The sequence below is a fragment of the Eupeodes corollae genome, chromosome 3, assembly GCF_945859685.1.
Source record: "Eupeodes corollae chromosome 3, idEupCoro1.1, whole genome shotgun sequence".
NCBI classification, from domain to species: Eukaryota; Metazoa; Arthropoda; class Insecta; order Diptera; family Syrphidae; genus Eupeodes; species Eupeodes corollae.
Genome location: NC_079149.1, coordinates 131,145,335 through 131,162,220, shown reverse-complemented (window position 1 = coordinate 131,162,220; position 16,886 = coordinate 131,145,335). Strand labels below are relative to the sequence as shown.

Here is a 16,886-nt window from a genome sequence, read left to right as displayed (position 1 = left end):
TTTAGCATTTAACTGGTTAGCAAATTTCTTTAATTTGTAATCTTTTCCAAAATTCCAATATTTTCGCTGGTTAGTAAAATACTCATAAGCTTTTATTTAAAAAGTTAAATCCAAACACGTCTAAATAATGATAGTTCGCAAAAAACATTACAAACAGATCTAAATATGGTGAACGAGCCTTATTTAGTTTTTTTTAGCCTAATTTAGTCAGAAACACAAAAATCGTAGGAGTTTAAGCAATTTCTAAAAGTTAAACGAGACAAGCTTTCTATATTTTTGGTTGCTCACAAAAACTTCCTTCTAGTTGTATTCGCGAGAGTTTTGAAACGCCAAGAATTATATGGAGTAAAGCTGCTTTGTGGATTCCGTAATCTACACCTTTCAAACTATGTTATCGACATTTCGACAGTTTTTGATCAGCGGATTCTCTAATAGAAAATCTGACCTATATTTTTTAAAAAGATAGATTAGGCTGATCCGATATTTTACAAAAAATAAAACCTAAACAAATTTAATGAAAGTTGGTAAAAATTGATTTTCGTTTAAAAAACCTTTTCAAACATTTGAGATATTCGCTTTAAACTATAAAATAAATTGGGTGGCAACTTACAACTCTCAACCATTCCTGTGCGAGTACTGTTGTCAGGGATGGAAGGGCCCTACAGTTTTAAGCCGAATCCGAACTGCAAACTTGAGGAAGCACTTTTCATGACAAGAATTACTCTTGGAAAATTTATCAATGCCTCGCAAGAGGCAGTACCCGTGAAAAAAACTTTAGGTGGCATAGGCAGGGATAGAACCCAAGACCTCTCGCATGACAGCCCAACGCACCAACCACCATGCAACGGGTACTCAACTTTAAACTAATTTCATGTTTTAAAAAAATTTTTGTGAACATTCAGTAAAATTTTGAGAAAAATCGAATTGACAGTTTTTGTACAAAAAATAAAAACCTAAACAAAATTAATAAAAGTTGGTAAAAGTTTACTTTCGAGTCAAATATCTTTTCAAAAATTAAAAATATTGTCTTCAAAACATTGTTTTCGACATTCAGTCCATTTTAAACGTCTCATAGAAAGTTATTGTAATGGGTCCGATTTGTCAAATTTAAATTTTAACATTTCTCGACGTTTCAAGGTCCCTAGAATCGAAATAAAAGATTTTTAGAAAGATGTATGTATGTACGTCCTTACGTCCGTATGTTCGCGACGTTTTTTCGTCGTCCATAGCTCAAGAACCAGAAGAGATATCGACTTCAAATAAATTTTGTTATACACATAATAAAGCAGAAATATGCAGAAAGGGATCTCAAGAAAATTGCGTGGGTGGTTTTTTTACCATAGCAGTTTGAAAAAAAGCTGAAAATGTTGGTTAACCCTAAATATCTTACGAACCGAAAACGCTAGAGACTTGAATTTAATTTTATATAATTATTGTAACGTGATATCAAAAAAGTATACTTTTTGGAAAAAATCCATTTAACGGTTGTTTTATAAATCAAAATAACTGAAATAAAATTTGTCACCTCCAAAATGTTACGGCTAAAATATGATTTCATCTCCAAAACAATTTTGTGCAACGAAGAATAATGGTTTTGACATCTGATAAAATTTTGAGAAAAATCGAATTGACAGTTTTTTTTATAAAAAAATAAAAATCTAAAAAAAAACATTACAAAAAAATGGTAAAAATTGAATACGATTTAAATATCTTTTCAAAAACTTTGAGATATTGGCTTTAATTTACTTTTATTTTTCAAAAAATATTGTAATCAACATTCAGTAAAATTTTGAAAGAAATGAATTGACAGTTTTTTTACAAAAAATTAAAAACCGAAAAAATTAACAAAAGTTGGTAAAAAATGATTTTCGACTCAAATAGCTTTTCAAAAATTTGAGATAATAGCTTCTTATTAATTTTTACTTATAAGAAATATTGTTTTCAACATTAGGACAAAGTTTGAGAAAAATCGAATTGACAGTTTTTGTACAAAAAATAAAAACCTAAAAAAAAATTTATAAAAGTTGGTAAAAATTGATTTTCGACTAAAATATCTCTTCAAAAATTGTAGATATTGGCTGTAAACTACTTTTATCTTTCAAAAAATATTGGTTTTAACACTGAGTAAAATTTTGAAAAAAATCGAATTGACAGTTTTTGTACAAAAAATTAAAAACCTAAAAAAATTCAACAAAAGTTGGTAAAAATTGATTTTCGACTCAAATAGCTTTTCAAAAATTTGAAATATTGCCTTCAAACTAATTTTTCTTCACAGAAAATATTGTTTTCGATATTCAGTAATTTTTATATAAAAATCCAACAGTCCGTTTTTCCATAACAAATTAAATCTAGAAAAAATAGTACGAAAATTTGGTAAAAATTGAGACGAGTGCATATAGACAAACCTTTAAGCAAGACAAATGACAGACGGGATGGGAAGTTATCAGTGTGGGTCACATCCCAGCCTCTTTTTAAATATTGTAACTTCATGCAAAACAATTATATTTTTGGAAAAAAATTCAATTAATGTTTTTTTCATAAATCAAAAAAACTGAAACCAAAAATGGTCACCTCGAAAATTTTATGAATACAAAATGATTTTATCTCCAAAACAATTTCATGCCACGAAAAGTAAAGTTTTTAACATCTGGTAAAATTCTGAGAAAAATCGAATTGACAGTTTTTTTATAAAAAATAAGAACTTAAAAAAACATTACTCAAAGTTGGTAAAAATTGAATTTCGACTCAAATATCTTTTCAAAAATTTGAGATTATGGCTTCAAGGTAATTTTTCCTTATAAGAAATATTGTTTTCAACTTTAGGACACGTTTTGAGAAAAATCAAATTGACAGTTTTCTTACAAAAAATGACAACCTAAAAAAATGTATAAAAGTTGGTAAAAATTGATTTCAAACTTTAAACTTATTTCACAGAAAATATTGTTTTAGATATTCAGTAGTTTTTTATCAAAATCCAATAGTCCGTTTTTTCATAAAAAAAAAATAAAATTTACAAAAAATAGTACGCAAATTTGTCAAAAATGGATGTTCGGTTCTTGATACCTCTAAAATGAATGTCATGCCTCAAATTTGTAAAAATTAAATGCTACTAAAATTGGTACAAAAAATTGTTCGACTAAAAATCTATTAAACAAAACTAGATTTTCAAACTAAACTATTTCCCTATATGAAAAATATTGTTGGTAATTTAAAAATTTTTAAGAATAATTCAACTAACAGCTTTTTAAACCCTACACGAAAAACTACAAACTTTTAAGCAAGACAAATAGACAGACGGGACAGGAAGTTATCAGTGTGGGTCGCATCCCAGCCTTTTTTTTACATTTTATAAATAAAATTTTCATAAGTTGAGTATAATTCAGATTGTTTCAACTAAAGGCTGCTCCTTGAACCACTGTAAAATAATAAAAAATATGATCTTATAAAATTGTAATTAAAAACAAATCAAATGCGTTTAAAACTCAAAAAAATATTTTTAACGAGTTAAATCTCCAAACAAAATTTAAATCAACTCAAAACAGAAGTCCTTACCTCCATATTACATCCGAAACCTTAACATCTTACAGAAGTTATTTCCAAGCTTCAGGAATGTCCATTAAAAAGTTATTTATCTGTACGGATTTTTAAATTCAATTTAATATCATTTCATTCCTCATTTCCATATTTTGTGAAATGGGTTGTGTCTGTATATGTTTGTGTATGAAAATTCATTTGAATCTTTAAGATAAATTCAGTTAAACTACAAGACAGCTTTTTGTGTCTTCTCTCTCTCTCTTTTGGTCTTGTTTCAAATTTAAACATTAATAAAATTTTATATTTTCATAAACTCCAATAGCTTGGTAATAAAGTTTACTTCCAGCTGTCATCATTCACAGCCCTTTTCTTTTGCCTTCATACCGTCCCTGCTGTGCATAACTTTCTCATACCTCTCTTGACCTTATAACATAGGTATGTCTTACCTTACTTTCCGTATCCTTGAAATAATAGAAGAGAAAACACTTTTGTCTTCCGGAAGAATTCCCAATTCCAAGAATATTTTTTTTTTCATCTCATCGTCCTTAAAATATAAATACCTGTACAATTCGTATTTCTACCTTTTTCTTTATCAACATTAAATTTTGAATACAATTTTTGTTTTATTTATTTATTTTTTCAGTTGCCAGTACTCCAGAGAATCGAACCGGTGGTGGTCGTGAGGATACTATCACCTCCCTTTCGGATAGAAGAAGCAGCAGTGGAGTGGATAGATCTAAATCAAATAGTCCAACTGGTTCTTCACAACAGAGTGCGGTACCAGTCAATGGCCAAGTGTCAAGTGAGTACCTATTTATTTATTTTTATTTGACTCAATTGAATGTTTCATAATCAAATTAGAAAGGACATCCCTCTATCTCAGTTTTTCATGCTCCTCAAAAAGTCCTTATACAAATTTTTACTTCGAGATAGATTCTTGTCATATATTTCTTGAGTGAAAATTGTACCTCCACCTTTTAAATAAAATAACTCAGGGTACCTTTTTTGTAACTAAGTCTCTGATGTCTTTTCGTCCCTTTTTGGGTGGTGTTGACACTTTTCGTCCTTAAACTATACTCGAGGGCAAACATTGCTAATAAGGTTGGCATCCTATCATCTCATGGTATATCTTTATATTCAGTTTAAAGAGAAGAAGATTAAGATTGTTTGCCCTCAAGCTACGCAAGGAGACTCCTTAAAATTTTCTGATGACGTCGCTCGTCGTCTTCGTCACCATTGATGATGGTTGTCGTCCTTGCGTTGACTACTCGACCCGAGCGATATTCTTACAACGACGACGGCGAACGTTAGCAACGATGATGATAAATTTGTATTTATAATTTAAATTTATGAATAAAATGGAAAAAAATTAAATGAAAAATAAAATTTACAAAACACAAATTGCGAAGATGAGAAAATGTTTTAACATCATTTGTTGTATTTATATATATTATTTGTTTGTGAAATGGAAAAGACGATGTAATTTCCCTTTTGCATGTTGAAAGGATCAAAATAAAGTGGGATTTATATTGCCTGCAATTTGTATTATATTTCCTTCTTTCTCCTACGTACCACGTAACGTTCCACCTACACTCTATCCTGTTTGTGTGTTTTTCTTATATGGTTTTATTTAGAAATATGACATTTATCCTTCCTAGATGGTTTCCTTTATACCATCAGCCCCTGCCCGAACAAGGCGAAGGTTTATCCAGAGGTAAGGTATAAGGATGCAAAAACATAAGACAGAAGGAGAGCATTTACTTATAGCTCAGCAGGAGCAGCAGCAGCAGCGTCAACGTGTTAAAGCTCAAGGATGTTTCAGTTAGGAATTTCATAGTTGAATTAATGCAGGTGCTCCGAGTTTTCTTCTTTTTATATTTTCCTTTGGGTAACGTTGAGTAACCTTTACTTAAGAAAAGGAAGGTATTACCTGTGTAACTTAAAGTTCTTTGTTGGTTTTTTGATCCTTTCCATAGAAGATATAGGAACTTTAAAGATTATTATTTTGTTCCCTTTGGATTTTTTTTAAATTCAAGTTTGAGAATAAGAAGAACTAATTTTGAAGTAAAAGTAATTTGGGGTAAGGTTGGGTTTTGATATGGAATGCCACATCACGTCACGTCGCTCGTCGGTCGTCAGTGAGATTTGAATGATTGCAATGTGTTTCCCAGGATAAATGAAGGTTAGGTTTATGATTAAAGTCAAGGAAAATGAGGGGGCGAATATGTAGACGAATATAAATACCACATAACCTTGAACCATCCTTAAATCCGAAAGAATTTTTGGGATCTTCCGAAGTGGTAACATTGAGAAATTATCTAATTTGTCAAATGAGTTTTGTTTCTCTTATCTCGATGGAACATTCTAAAATCGACTTAAAGCAGTTTCAATCCTAATAAGGGAGGACTTGTTGGTGTCCCTTATGGTTTTGAGTAGTTTTCAGCTCTTACCTGACATTTTTATAGATAAATTCGCTTAATAGTTGACAGCGGGTTTGAGTTTAATTACACTGGTCGACAAAGTTTTGTTCCTGGCAATCAATTTGAACTTTTGCAATGGCCTTTAGTCAAATTTGACCCAAAGATCACTCTATCACGTTTGGCTTTTGGGACAATAATTTTTATCAGCGTTTTAAGGCTTTTTTAAATTATGAGGTAGTTATTTGGCCAAAAAGATTTGTGACTGTTTAAAAGATCTATAATTCCTATCCTCGAAAAATGTTCAAAAATTTTTAGATATCTCACGTCTTTCATAAAACTTAAGAAACTGTTATTAACAGAGAAAGGCAAAATCATTAAAAAAAAAAGAGGCTGGGATGCGACCCACACTGATAACTTCCCATCCCGTCTGTCGATTTGTCTTGCTTAAAAGTTTGTCTATATTTACTCGTATCAATTTTTACCAAATTTGCGTACTATTTTTTGTAGATTTTATTTTTTATAAAAAAACGGACTGTTGGATTTTTATATAAAAATAATTGAATATTGAAAACAATATTTTCTGTGAAATAAAATAAGTTTGAAGCCAATATTTTTAATTTTTGAAAAGATATTTGAGTCGAAAGTAATTTTTTACCAAGTTTTAGTATTGTTTTTTTTTTTAAGTTTTATTTTTTGTAAAAAAAAATTGTCAATTCGATTTTTCTTAAAATTGTATCAGTTGTTAAAAACATTATTTCTTATAAGATAAAATTAGTTTAAACCAATATTTCTAATTTTTGTAAAGATATTTTAGTCGAAAACCAATTTTTTAAAACATTTGTTATTTTTTTTTAAGTTTTTAATTTTTTGTACAAAAACTGTCAATTCGATTTTTTTCAAAATTTTACTGAATGTTAAAAACAATATTTTTTGAAAGATAAAGGTAGTTTAAAACCAATATCTACAATTTTTGAAACGATATTTGAGTCGAAAATCAATTTTCACCAACTTTTATACATTTTTTTTTTAAGGTTTTTATTTTTTGTAAGAAAACTGTCAATTCGATTTTTCTCAAAATTTGTCATAATGTTGAAAACAATATTTCTTATAAGTAAAAATTAGTCAGAAGCTATTATATAAAAGTTTTGAAAAGATATTTGAGTCGAAAATCATTTTTTACCAACTTTCGTTAAATTTTTTTCGGTTTTCAATTTTTGTAAGAAAACTGTCAATTCGATTTTTTTTCATAATGTTACTGAATGTTGACAACAATATTTTTTGAAAGATAAAAGTCTCAAAGCCAATATCTCAAAGTTTTGAAAAGATATTTGAGTCGAAAATCAATTTTTACCAACTTTTTATTTTTTTGTAAAAAAAAACTGTGAATTTGATTTTTCTCAACATTTTTCAGAATGTTGACAACAATATTTCTTATAAGATAAAATAAGTTTGAAGCCTTACTTTCAAGTTTTTTAAAGATATTTGAGTCGAAAATCAATTTTTACCAACTTTGAGTAATGTTTTTGTAGGTTTTTATTTTTTGTAAAAAAAAACTGTCAATTCAATTTTTCTCAAAATTTTATCAGATGTCAAAAACATTATTCTTCGTTGCACAAAATTGTTTTGGAGATGAAATCATATTTTAGTCGTAAAATTTTGAAGGTAACACATTTTTTTTCATTTTTTTTTTTGATTTATATAAAAAAAACGTTAAATGAATTTTTTTTCAAAAAATATACTTCTTTGATATCACGTTACAATATATTCAATAAAATTTAATTCAAGTCTCTAGCGTTTTTGATTCGTAAAATATTGAGGGTTAACCAAAATTTCCACCTTTTTTTCAAAGTGCTATGGTAAAAAAACCACCCACGCAATTTTTTTGAGAGCCCTTTCTGCATTTTGCCTTATTATCTGTATAACAAAATTTATATGAAGTCGATATCTCTTCTAGTTCTTGAGCTATGGACGACGAAAAAAACGTCGCGATCGAACTTCTTCTGGATGTTGTGGTAACTGTGCAACAATGGTTCTGGTTGCACTTTACTCTAAATACCGCAGTTTTGCTTGTTCAGATTTCTACTCAACCAGAAATGAGCTTCGTTCAGCAAAATTTCTGGATAAAAAAGTGGAACTTCAACAGCCCTTAGCTAACACTATGGCGTTGTGATAAGTCATTCAATTTTTTTACTAAATGTATTTTGAAAGTCTTCCCACTTAAATTTTCCTATTAGTGGAGTAACAGATCAATTGACCCAAACAGCGCTGAATCAATAATTTACAGTGAAAACTTAATATTTATATCCGATACAGCTGTAAGACGATTCTTGGATAAACTATAGACCACACTAAAGATGTTTGACAGTAAAACAAAACACAAAACTTGCGAGAGCTTTTAAAAGCAGTTTTTCCAAAAAGAAAATTGCGAAAATTCACCTCTTAGTAAATGTATGTCTTAAATTTTCTTGTCAGTATTATGGGAAGAAATTACGTTAAGAAATCGACTAATAACGCTTTAGCAAGTGTTCTACACGTCGAGACAGTTTTCTCTAGAAAATTTCTAAAATTTAATTATCTTCTTGGGCCTTAAGAATTTTTCTTCACCTTCTAGAAACTATTTCTCTACAACTATTTCCAACCTCAGTCAAATCGTGCTGCAAAAGTTTAGCCTCTGTTGATTGATTTATTTTGAAATTTATTAAAAAATTCAACTTATGAACTTCTTTTATTTCTTTAATTCCAGAACAAGGATCTCTAACAATTGTCCGTCGCTCAAACAGTCGCAAAGGTAATTTGGGCTTCCAAGGTTCAGATCTTCAACAACAATATCAATTACAATCTCCATTAAGTCAAACAACAACACCATCAGCTCTTGATAATAATTCGATTTGTGCAACTCCCAATGAATATCCTTCATCATCATCTATAGTTGCAACACCAAATCGAGGAGATTGTAATATTAATTCGAGTAGCAATTTTGGACAATCCTTGCCGACACCTAGTAATTTAAGTTCATATTTGGGCACAAGTGACCAGTTGGAAATAGAATCATCTGCCGACACTGGTTTACAACAACAACAAGACCAACAATCCTTTATCCACCTGCAGCAATACTCAAGAATGCAAACACTGCAACAGCAACAACAACAGTCGACGAATACTACCACTACTGTAGCTATCAGCGGCAATATGTCACCGACAATGCGTAGCGGCGGGGTTATGTCACCAGCGACGGTTGGTAGTGACGGCGGCGGAGATTCGGTTGATTTAGCGACGGAACATTTACCTGCCGTCGATACACCGGATGCCTGCGATAAGGCTGCAGTGAGGTGAGTTTTCAGCACATTTTATTTTTTAAGTGCTGGTAAGATGTTTCAGCAACTTTAACTTTTACCAAAACCAAATTTCAAAAGTCAAACTGACACTTCATGACATAATTTTGATTTTTAAATGATCAAGATTTTTAAATACTATTACGTACTAAAAGTACGTACATTTTTGATGATATCGACAATACAATATATTTTTGACACTTAATACCAGAAATAAGAATCTCACTACCCCGTCTTATGACACATAAAACAATACATAATGACAGAAGCAGTGCCATTTTGTTTATTGGAATAAATGGGAGATTAATTCGTATGTTCAATTTATAGTCCCTTCTTTCTTGTTCTGTCAAAATTCTACGTGAAAATTAAGTTTTTACCCGCAGTTCAAATTTATCAATATTTGTTTATTCTTTAATCAAATAAACGAATTATATTAGAAATTATATTTCAATCCAAGCATGCATACTGCATATTGGCAGTTTGGCAATCCAAGAAAGCCTTCTGGGAGGTTCTCAATAATTTCTTCAGAATCTTTAACTGGTCGCTATACTTCCTCGTTAGCGATGTAGACTATAGTGCAGATATGATTTCTAGTGTGATTCTTCTGGGAATAGAAACGTTTATCCCGAATAGGGTTAAACGTATTAAATCCAAGGTTAAATCATGGTTCGATTCGAGCTGCAAAGAGGTTATCAAGGAGAAAGAGGTGAGCTTCCGGTGTTTTAAAGCCAACCCAACTGAGGAAAACCGGAAAAAGTTTAAGCAAGCCAGGAAGGCCTGCAACGCCTATATTCAAAGGACCAAATTTTTACAAGACCAAAAATACTGCATTGTCCCAAAGGCAGTAAGAATTTTTGGTAATTTGTAAAAAACATGAGGAATTCTTTCTCGGTTCCTACGCTTGTTGTCAATGACACTCCTTTAGTTAGCTCTATTGATAAAGCCAACTTATTTGCAAGGCAGTTCGCTGAATATTCCACCTTACCAGATATTGTCATGACTCTCCCAGTTCTTGAGCACGTAAATGATTCTATGGGACCAATCTTTTTTCGTACTCCAACTGTGCAGAGAGTTCTTAAAGATCTCCACATTCATAAATCCGCTGGCCCAGATGGTATCCCCGCTATTATTCTGAAGAGGTGTTCTTCAACGCTAGCACAACCACTGCGTAAGCTTTTCCATCTATCCTATTCTTCTGGGCTCGTTCCGAGTAGTTGGAAAACTGCATTTGTTCACCCAATTCCAAAAATAGACGAATCTTCTTCTCCCACAAATTACCGACCGTCCCTTCTTTCTAAGGTCGTGGAAACGCTGATTAATTATCAGCTTAACAAATATCTTGAGGAACGGAAGCTTCTTAATGACTGGCAATACGGCTTTCGTAGCAATAATTCCACTGGTGATCTCATGGTTCATCTCACCGAACAGTGGAACGAATCTTTACATCGTTTTTGAGAAAGTAAAATTATTGCATTTGATATTTTAAAGGCATTTGATAAAGTCTGGCATCTTGCTCTCTTATCGAAAATGCGTGCTCTCGGTATCGACGAATCTTTTCTTCGTTGGATTAGAAATTTTCTTTCCAACAGTTCAATACAAGATGTTTTGGACGGATTCCAGTCTAAAACTCATAAAATAAATGCTGGTGTGCCTCAGGGCTCCGTTTTGTCTCCGAACCTCTACCTTATTTTTATAAATGATCTCCTGTCTGCATTCCTCCCCTTAAACAATTTAACCGTAATACCCGCGCTTCTAGGAATGCCCATCAGTTTACCCTTGAGCCCAACTTCTGCCTTACTATGAAGTACAGAGATTCTTTTTTAGCCATACTACGTGAATGTGGAACGCCTTGCCACGCTCTATCTTTCCCTGTCATTGCAATGTTCAGAAATTTAAAACCAATACACACTGACACCTCCTATCCAACCCTTCCCTCTCTTCCATATGCTCACACTGTGTCTTTGGCATATTAAAGGTATAAAAAACCCTTTTAGTGTTCGCTAATTATAAAAAAAAGAAAACAAAACTGCAGATCTTATTTTAGCGTTTTACTAATATTTTTTTGTGATCGATTGATAATGAAAATTCTTGATTACACTTAATGAATTAATAGGTACACCAAGCTTATTTCCTTATTTTAAATTGATTTGATAGCTCTTTTTGACAGTTAAATTGACAGTTCATAGTATTAGTGACACCACTGATACATCAGATCCCTCAGAGATTTTTAAAAGAACACAAAAGATCTGACTTAATTCGTAGAATTCGGAGACGAAAATTGCTTGGATGTCATATCACAGTCAGCCATTTTGACATCTGTCATGTATTCAAATTTACTCGTCATTAGTGTTCTTTTGTCAAACGAAAGCAAAATTATAAACTAAAATAACTTATTTATGTTAATAATGAAACTTGAGGTAAAAACAGGTGAAGAGAAAATAGAAATAAAATTTTTGAGCCACAAATTGTTAGAAAACTGTTGAAAATGAAAAACTATTACTGAATACGTTCATCAAACTATGTAAACATTGTAACACGACAACTTATGAATTCTGTCAAATAAACTCATTCTAATTTATAACCTACTCCGTGTTGCACTTTTCTTAACAGGCTATGGGCCCGCTTTTCTTAACAAAAACACAAATGACTTGAACACAAAATTTTAAAACTTAAGACGTTTTAATATTTTGGCTTTTAGGAAATCAATGAGGGATCAGCGCAGTGATAATTTTTGAAGAACTCTATTGTAATTAAGAAAACACACACCTGAACGCAGAACTGTCATTTTGGTTCAAATTCAAATCACTAAAAAAATAAGTGAAATTGGCTTTGCTCAGCGATTCGACCGATTTGTTCGGCCATTTTATCCTGAGCAAACTAACCATTCACTAAGCTTCAATGTAAACATTTTGGGTTCAGATTCATCGGAGCTTAAAAAACACTGAATGCCGAAAACATAACTCGCACTGATTGCGCTTTTCAAATTGGCATCCGTCAAAGTGACATTTAAATCTCAACGCCTCATTTTTCTTCTTATGAATTTAATCAAGCAAACATTTTAATAGCTTTAACTGCCGTACTGACACTAGGTGAAAAAAAAGCAATTTAACAATGACAACAGAAATGTTCTATTGGCAACAAAAATTCAATTAACATTTTTTTATTGAAATTATTGTTAGATCTGATAAATTCTTATAAAACTCATACAAAATGTTAAACCAAAATAAAATGTATCTATACCAAACATTGTGCTAAACACTTTGTTCTTCCTTGTCTAAATGTCAAAGGTCAAATTTTGATACCTGTCACTTTGATATATATCAACGTTATAATCTTATTTATAACAACGGATTCATAATATATGAATGTTAATATTTAGTAATATGCTTTTAATGTTAAAATCAAATGAAATCTCAATCAGTTGTCTTGATTTATTAAATGTGTCAAGGATATGTTTATCCTGCTGTCTCAGAATATTATTGGTTTTATTACACAGAAATTTGCAGAATGTCTGAGATAAATAATTTTTGTTTATCCTTGAATGAAATGAATTCTCGATGGTTAAATATTATCGTTCCATTCGTAATTTTGAGATTGATTACAGATTTTATTAGAAGTTCTATATATTCATATTTAATGAGTAAAGGAAAAATAATTACTACAATATTCAGGATATTACCTATTTTCCATCTTATATACTCGTATCTAAAGGACAGAAATAATGATTTATCTAAAGGGACCACTTCTTAATTATGTTAAATATTTTAATGAGTTGCTCTCTTTTACAACCAATTTGGTGAATATTTTGTTAATTGAAAAATTAAACCCGAAAGAGACATCAGGGATGACTTTTAAGTTGGCAATTCTTCTAAAAGCTTGGGTGGGAAGCTGCTTGAGATGTACCTTAATAAAATACGTAGCTTCGCCAACTAATTTCAAATGTAAAATACACCTTGACATTTAGATTACAAGTCGTATTTAAATGAAAATTAACATTTATATCGATAAAATTTAAACATTTTAACAAGTCGAATCTTTTTGAGGTTAGATAAAAGCTAGATACTGTTCCGATGACGATGATCAAAATTTAGAGAGTGAAATTTATCTTCTTCTCTTTAATGTAATTTCATTTGCAAATCCTTTATGGCTGAATCACAAACACACTTCAGCTTCGGCTTCGTCTGCGTTACGGTGGGCCTGCTTCGAGGTTACTTTGAATGACATTTCTATTATTTCATCCCTCCAAAGAGCAAATATTTTGTTTGTTGACATTTTTTACAGCTGTTGATCTGTCAGACAAAGCAACTGTTTAGATAATTGAACTAGACCTTCCGTTTGGAGTAACATTACGTTACATTACGTTCTTTTCCTTACAATTGTCAAACGAAACGTGAGGTCGAACTTCATTGTGATAGCATGCATTGAACTCCTGTGGTTGATTTGTGTTTCAGCCATTAGACTTTGGTTTTTGTACTGAACGATATATGACGTTGGTTCGTTTTCTGATGTGGGTCTGGATGGTTCCATTTTACTGGGAAACATATGGCTGCCACATAAATAAGAATTCGTTTCGTTAAGACTTAACGAAGAAATGTTTGATTTAAAGTGAAAATCGACCAGTTATGATTCTTAACCGATTTCGATCAAACTTTCTAAAAACTAACTAAAAATTGTTTTAAAAACCTTAATTTGTTAACTTTATTTTTTTCTTTCAGACTCCGGTGTCTCCTGCGCCTACTTCAGACTGGAGAAATTTCAGCTGAAGTTCTTCAAAAAAATCTACACTATGCCGCACGCGTCCTCGAAGCAGTTTTTATAGATGAAACAAAGTAAGTGTCCTTTAGCTTGCATGAAAAATGCTTTAAATCTACTACAATTTTAAGTCCTTATAAATATGTTTATAATCAAGAAAAAAAATGAGATATTTATCTATAAGAAGATATTCACGAAACCTATACATATATTTCAGATAAAGGTTAAGGATATTTTATTTTGCAAAGTTTGTGAGGTTCTCTTAAACTTAAAAACACAACAAAACAGATTTTTTTAAATATTCGTATTAAAAATAATTACTTTAAATGTTTGATCTATATTAAAATATAGAAAAGAAATCCAATTGGATGGAGTGGTGAGATTTAGGAATACATTTTTGTATCATTGTCATTTTCTGGTAAATGTTTATCTATCTCTCTCTTTCTATATATATATATATATATATTATCTTCTTCTATCTTTAAACTCTCTATATCTCTCTCTCTGTCTCTCTACTTCAATCTTATAGAACTTTTGTGTAAAATATCTCTAAATTATTACTTTTATTTTGTTTTTCAAATTCTAAATGTTAAATTCCTCTCGCTTTTGGTATTGAACAAACAAAATTGATGTACTTATATATTTTGTTTATTTTTTAATTTATTGTTTTCCAAAAAAAATATTCAAAACTATGTATTCCAGAAGTCCCTCCATTTTAATAACTCGTGAAAAACCGTTATCGGGTCAAAATTCCGTTGAAAATAAAGAGTAAGTGTAGTTCGAACGTACAACCTAATTTTTGGTTTTGTTTTTGTTTTTCTCTTCTTTGGTTAATGCATAGCTAAAAAATTATTTAGAAACTTTAAAAAACTCAGTTAATTTTTCATTCATATATGAAAAAAATATAGTCTCATTTTTTGTTCTATCATTATTAACAAAAAATTCACCAAAACATTTTTTTCAGTGCAACTCTCTTGACTTTTGCGTCAGTGTTGTTGTTGTTGTTGATTTTTTTCGTTCACCAAAACATTTTGAAAATTGGTGGAAAATGAGAAAACTCAAATTATTTTTTGAAAACAACAAAATATAGTTCCTACCCCCTATTCCCCTTAATTAGAAATTGTTTCATTTGATGTTGTAAATTTGATTTAGAATTAAAAGTTAAAAAAAAAAACAAAGTTTTTAAAAACTTGGTTTAAATAATGCTTGGAACGCATTAGATGAATTTGTTTTTACAAAATTTAGATATAAAAACTAGTAAAACATTTTAAAACAATAACATTAATTGTAGTGTGAAAATATTGTAGAATTCTCATTTTCTCATCATTATTTCAGACATTTTAATCACTTACTCATTTTATGACTTCATATTTTACAAGAATTCGCTATAGTTTTTGATTCAAAAACGTACCTAGGATTTAGCAAAAAATCTTTTATTTAAAGCTGCATTTTTCTGTTTTTAAGCTTGATTACAAAATACTTTAAACTTTTCTTCTTACTAACAAAATAACTTTTTTTCTTTTAGAAAATATGGAGCAAAAAGTGACTGATTTAAAATATTGATGTTTAGAAGATTTTTTAAAACTACGAGTGCCTTCTTTCTGAAATTTTAAAATCTTGATGTTTCTCTAGATATATTTATAAGAATTAGAATTTGTTTTCTATTCTCGTAATCTCTAATAAAATAATAAATAATATTATAAAATTAAAAGTTTATAAGAATTTAACTTGTAATAAGTTTCTTTTGGAAAAAAAACGAAGCATTTTCTTGCTGTTTTTTAGGTTAACATTTATTTCCCTAATTTGTTTAACGTTGCAGCTGGAAGTGTTCCTACTTTATTAACTAAGTACAAAAGTTTAATGTTTTTTTTTAAGTGCTACTATTAAATACCTTTAAAATATTTATTTATTCTACCGCTACAATGGCCCTAAATTAACAAAGCTGTCATTACCTAAAAGACCTTTAAAATCGTCTAGCTCTCAGTTTCTATTCTAAGGCCTTCTAAAATCTTCCAAATCGAAAAGGTTTAATACGATTTTTAGGCCAACTTGTAGAACAGGATTGCTATTTTCATGCATTAATTCTAAATACAAGCTAGAAGAAATTACCCCAGAATGTTCTTCATATAAAATTCTGGATCCTTTTATCGGAAAAATATCAAAACTTTTCAGCCAAAATTTCAGGTTTCCTAACGAAATAAAAGTTATTTACACAAACTTATCTGAAGTTTATTATTTTTCCACGGGCATTGTTTTGGATCTTGAAATCAGGAATGATATCTTCTTGGTTCTCATGAATAATCACTTTGAAAACATACTATTTTTGAAAAGGGTTTTCTGGTAGAAGTTTAACAGCTTTTCCTAACGTACGAAAAATATACATTGCATTAGAAGTTTTAGCTATGTTCAAAATTTTATCAACTTAAAATTATTAAAATATGCTAAATATTTTTCCATATTTTTCAATCGTGTCTTTATTTAAACCATTAGTTTTAAAATGTAAAACTGCCCAAAATTATAGTTTCCAATTAATATTCCAATATGACAATACTTGCACGGTGCACATACAAAAATTAATAGTAAGATTTTCGATCACTTTGACATAATACTTAAGGTTAACCGCTGCTTCACTTTCAATTAAAATTTCATGAATTAAATATTCTGACCTTAAATTTACCTTTTCTCTTTTATTTCTGATACAATTTCCAACATTTCTGACATATTTTTTAAAAATAAATAGTTGCTTTTTTTCAATTTTAGGGGCAAACAAAAGTTCTGTCAGAATTTTCCCTGACCAAAGTTCCAATAGCCGAGATTAAATATAAAACGAAAAAACTTTTGGTCTCTT

General features: G+C 30.2%; 1 protein-coding gene across 7 annotated transcripts in view; it reads left to right on the top strand.

The window, feature by feature from the left end:
• The window catches only part of LOC129948825 (dual specificity calcium/calmodulin-dependent 3',5'-cyclic nucleotide phosphodiesterase 1), a 501,195-nt gene that overhangs the window by 433,871 nt on the left and 50,438 nt on the right, over positions 1–16,886 (top strand). For 6 of the 7 annotated variants that reach the window (XM_056059902.1, XM_056059901.1, XM_056059900.1 and 3 more), the window contains 3 exons: positions 4,178–4,336; positions 8,698–9,283; positions 14,002–14,115. In XM_056059902.1, the coding sequence (XP_055915877.1) occupies positions 4,178–4,336; positions 8,698–9,283; positions 14,002–14,115 (859 nt within the window). Of the gene's footprint in view, positions 1–4,177; positions 4,337–8,697; positions 9,284–14,001; positions 14,116–14,740; positions 14,807–16,886 lie in introns of all 7 variants that reach the window. The other variant, XM_056059904.1, reaches the window with a different exon arrangement.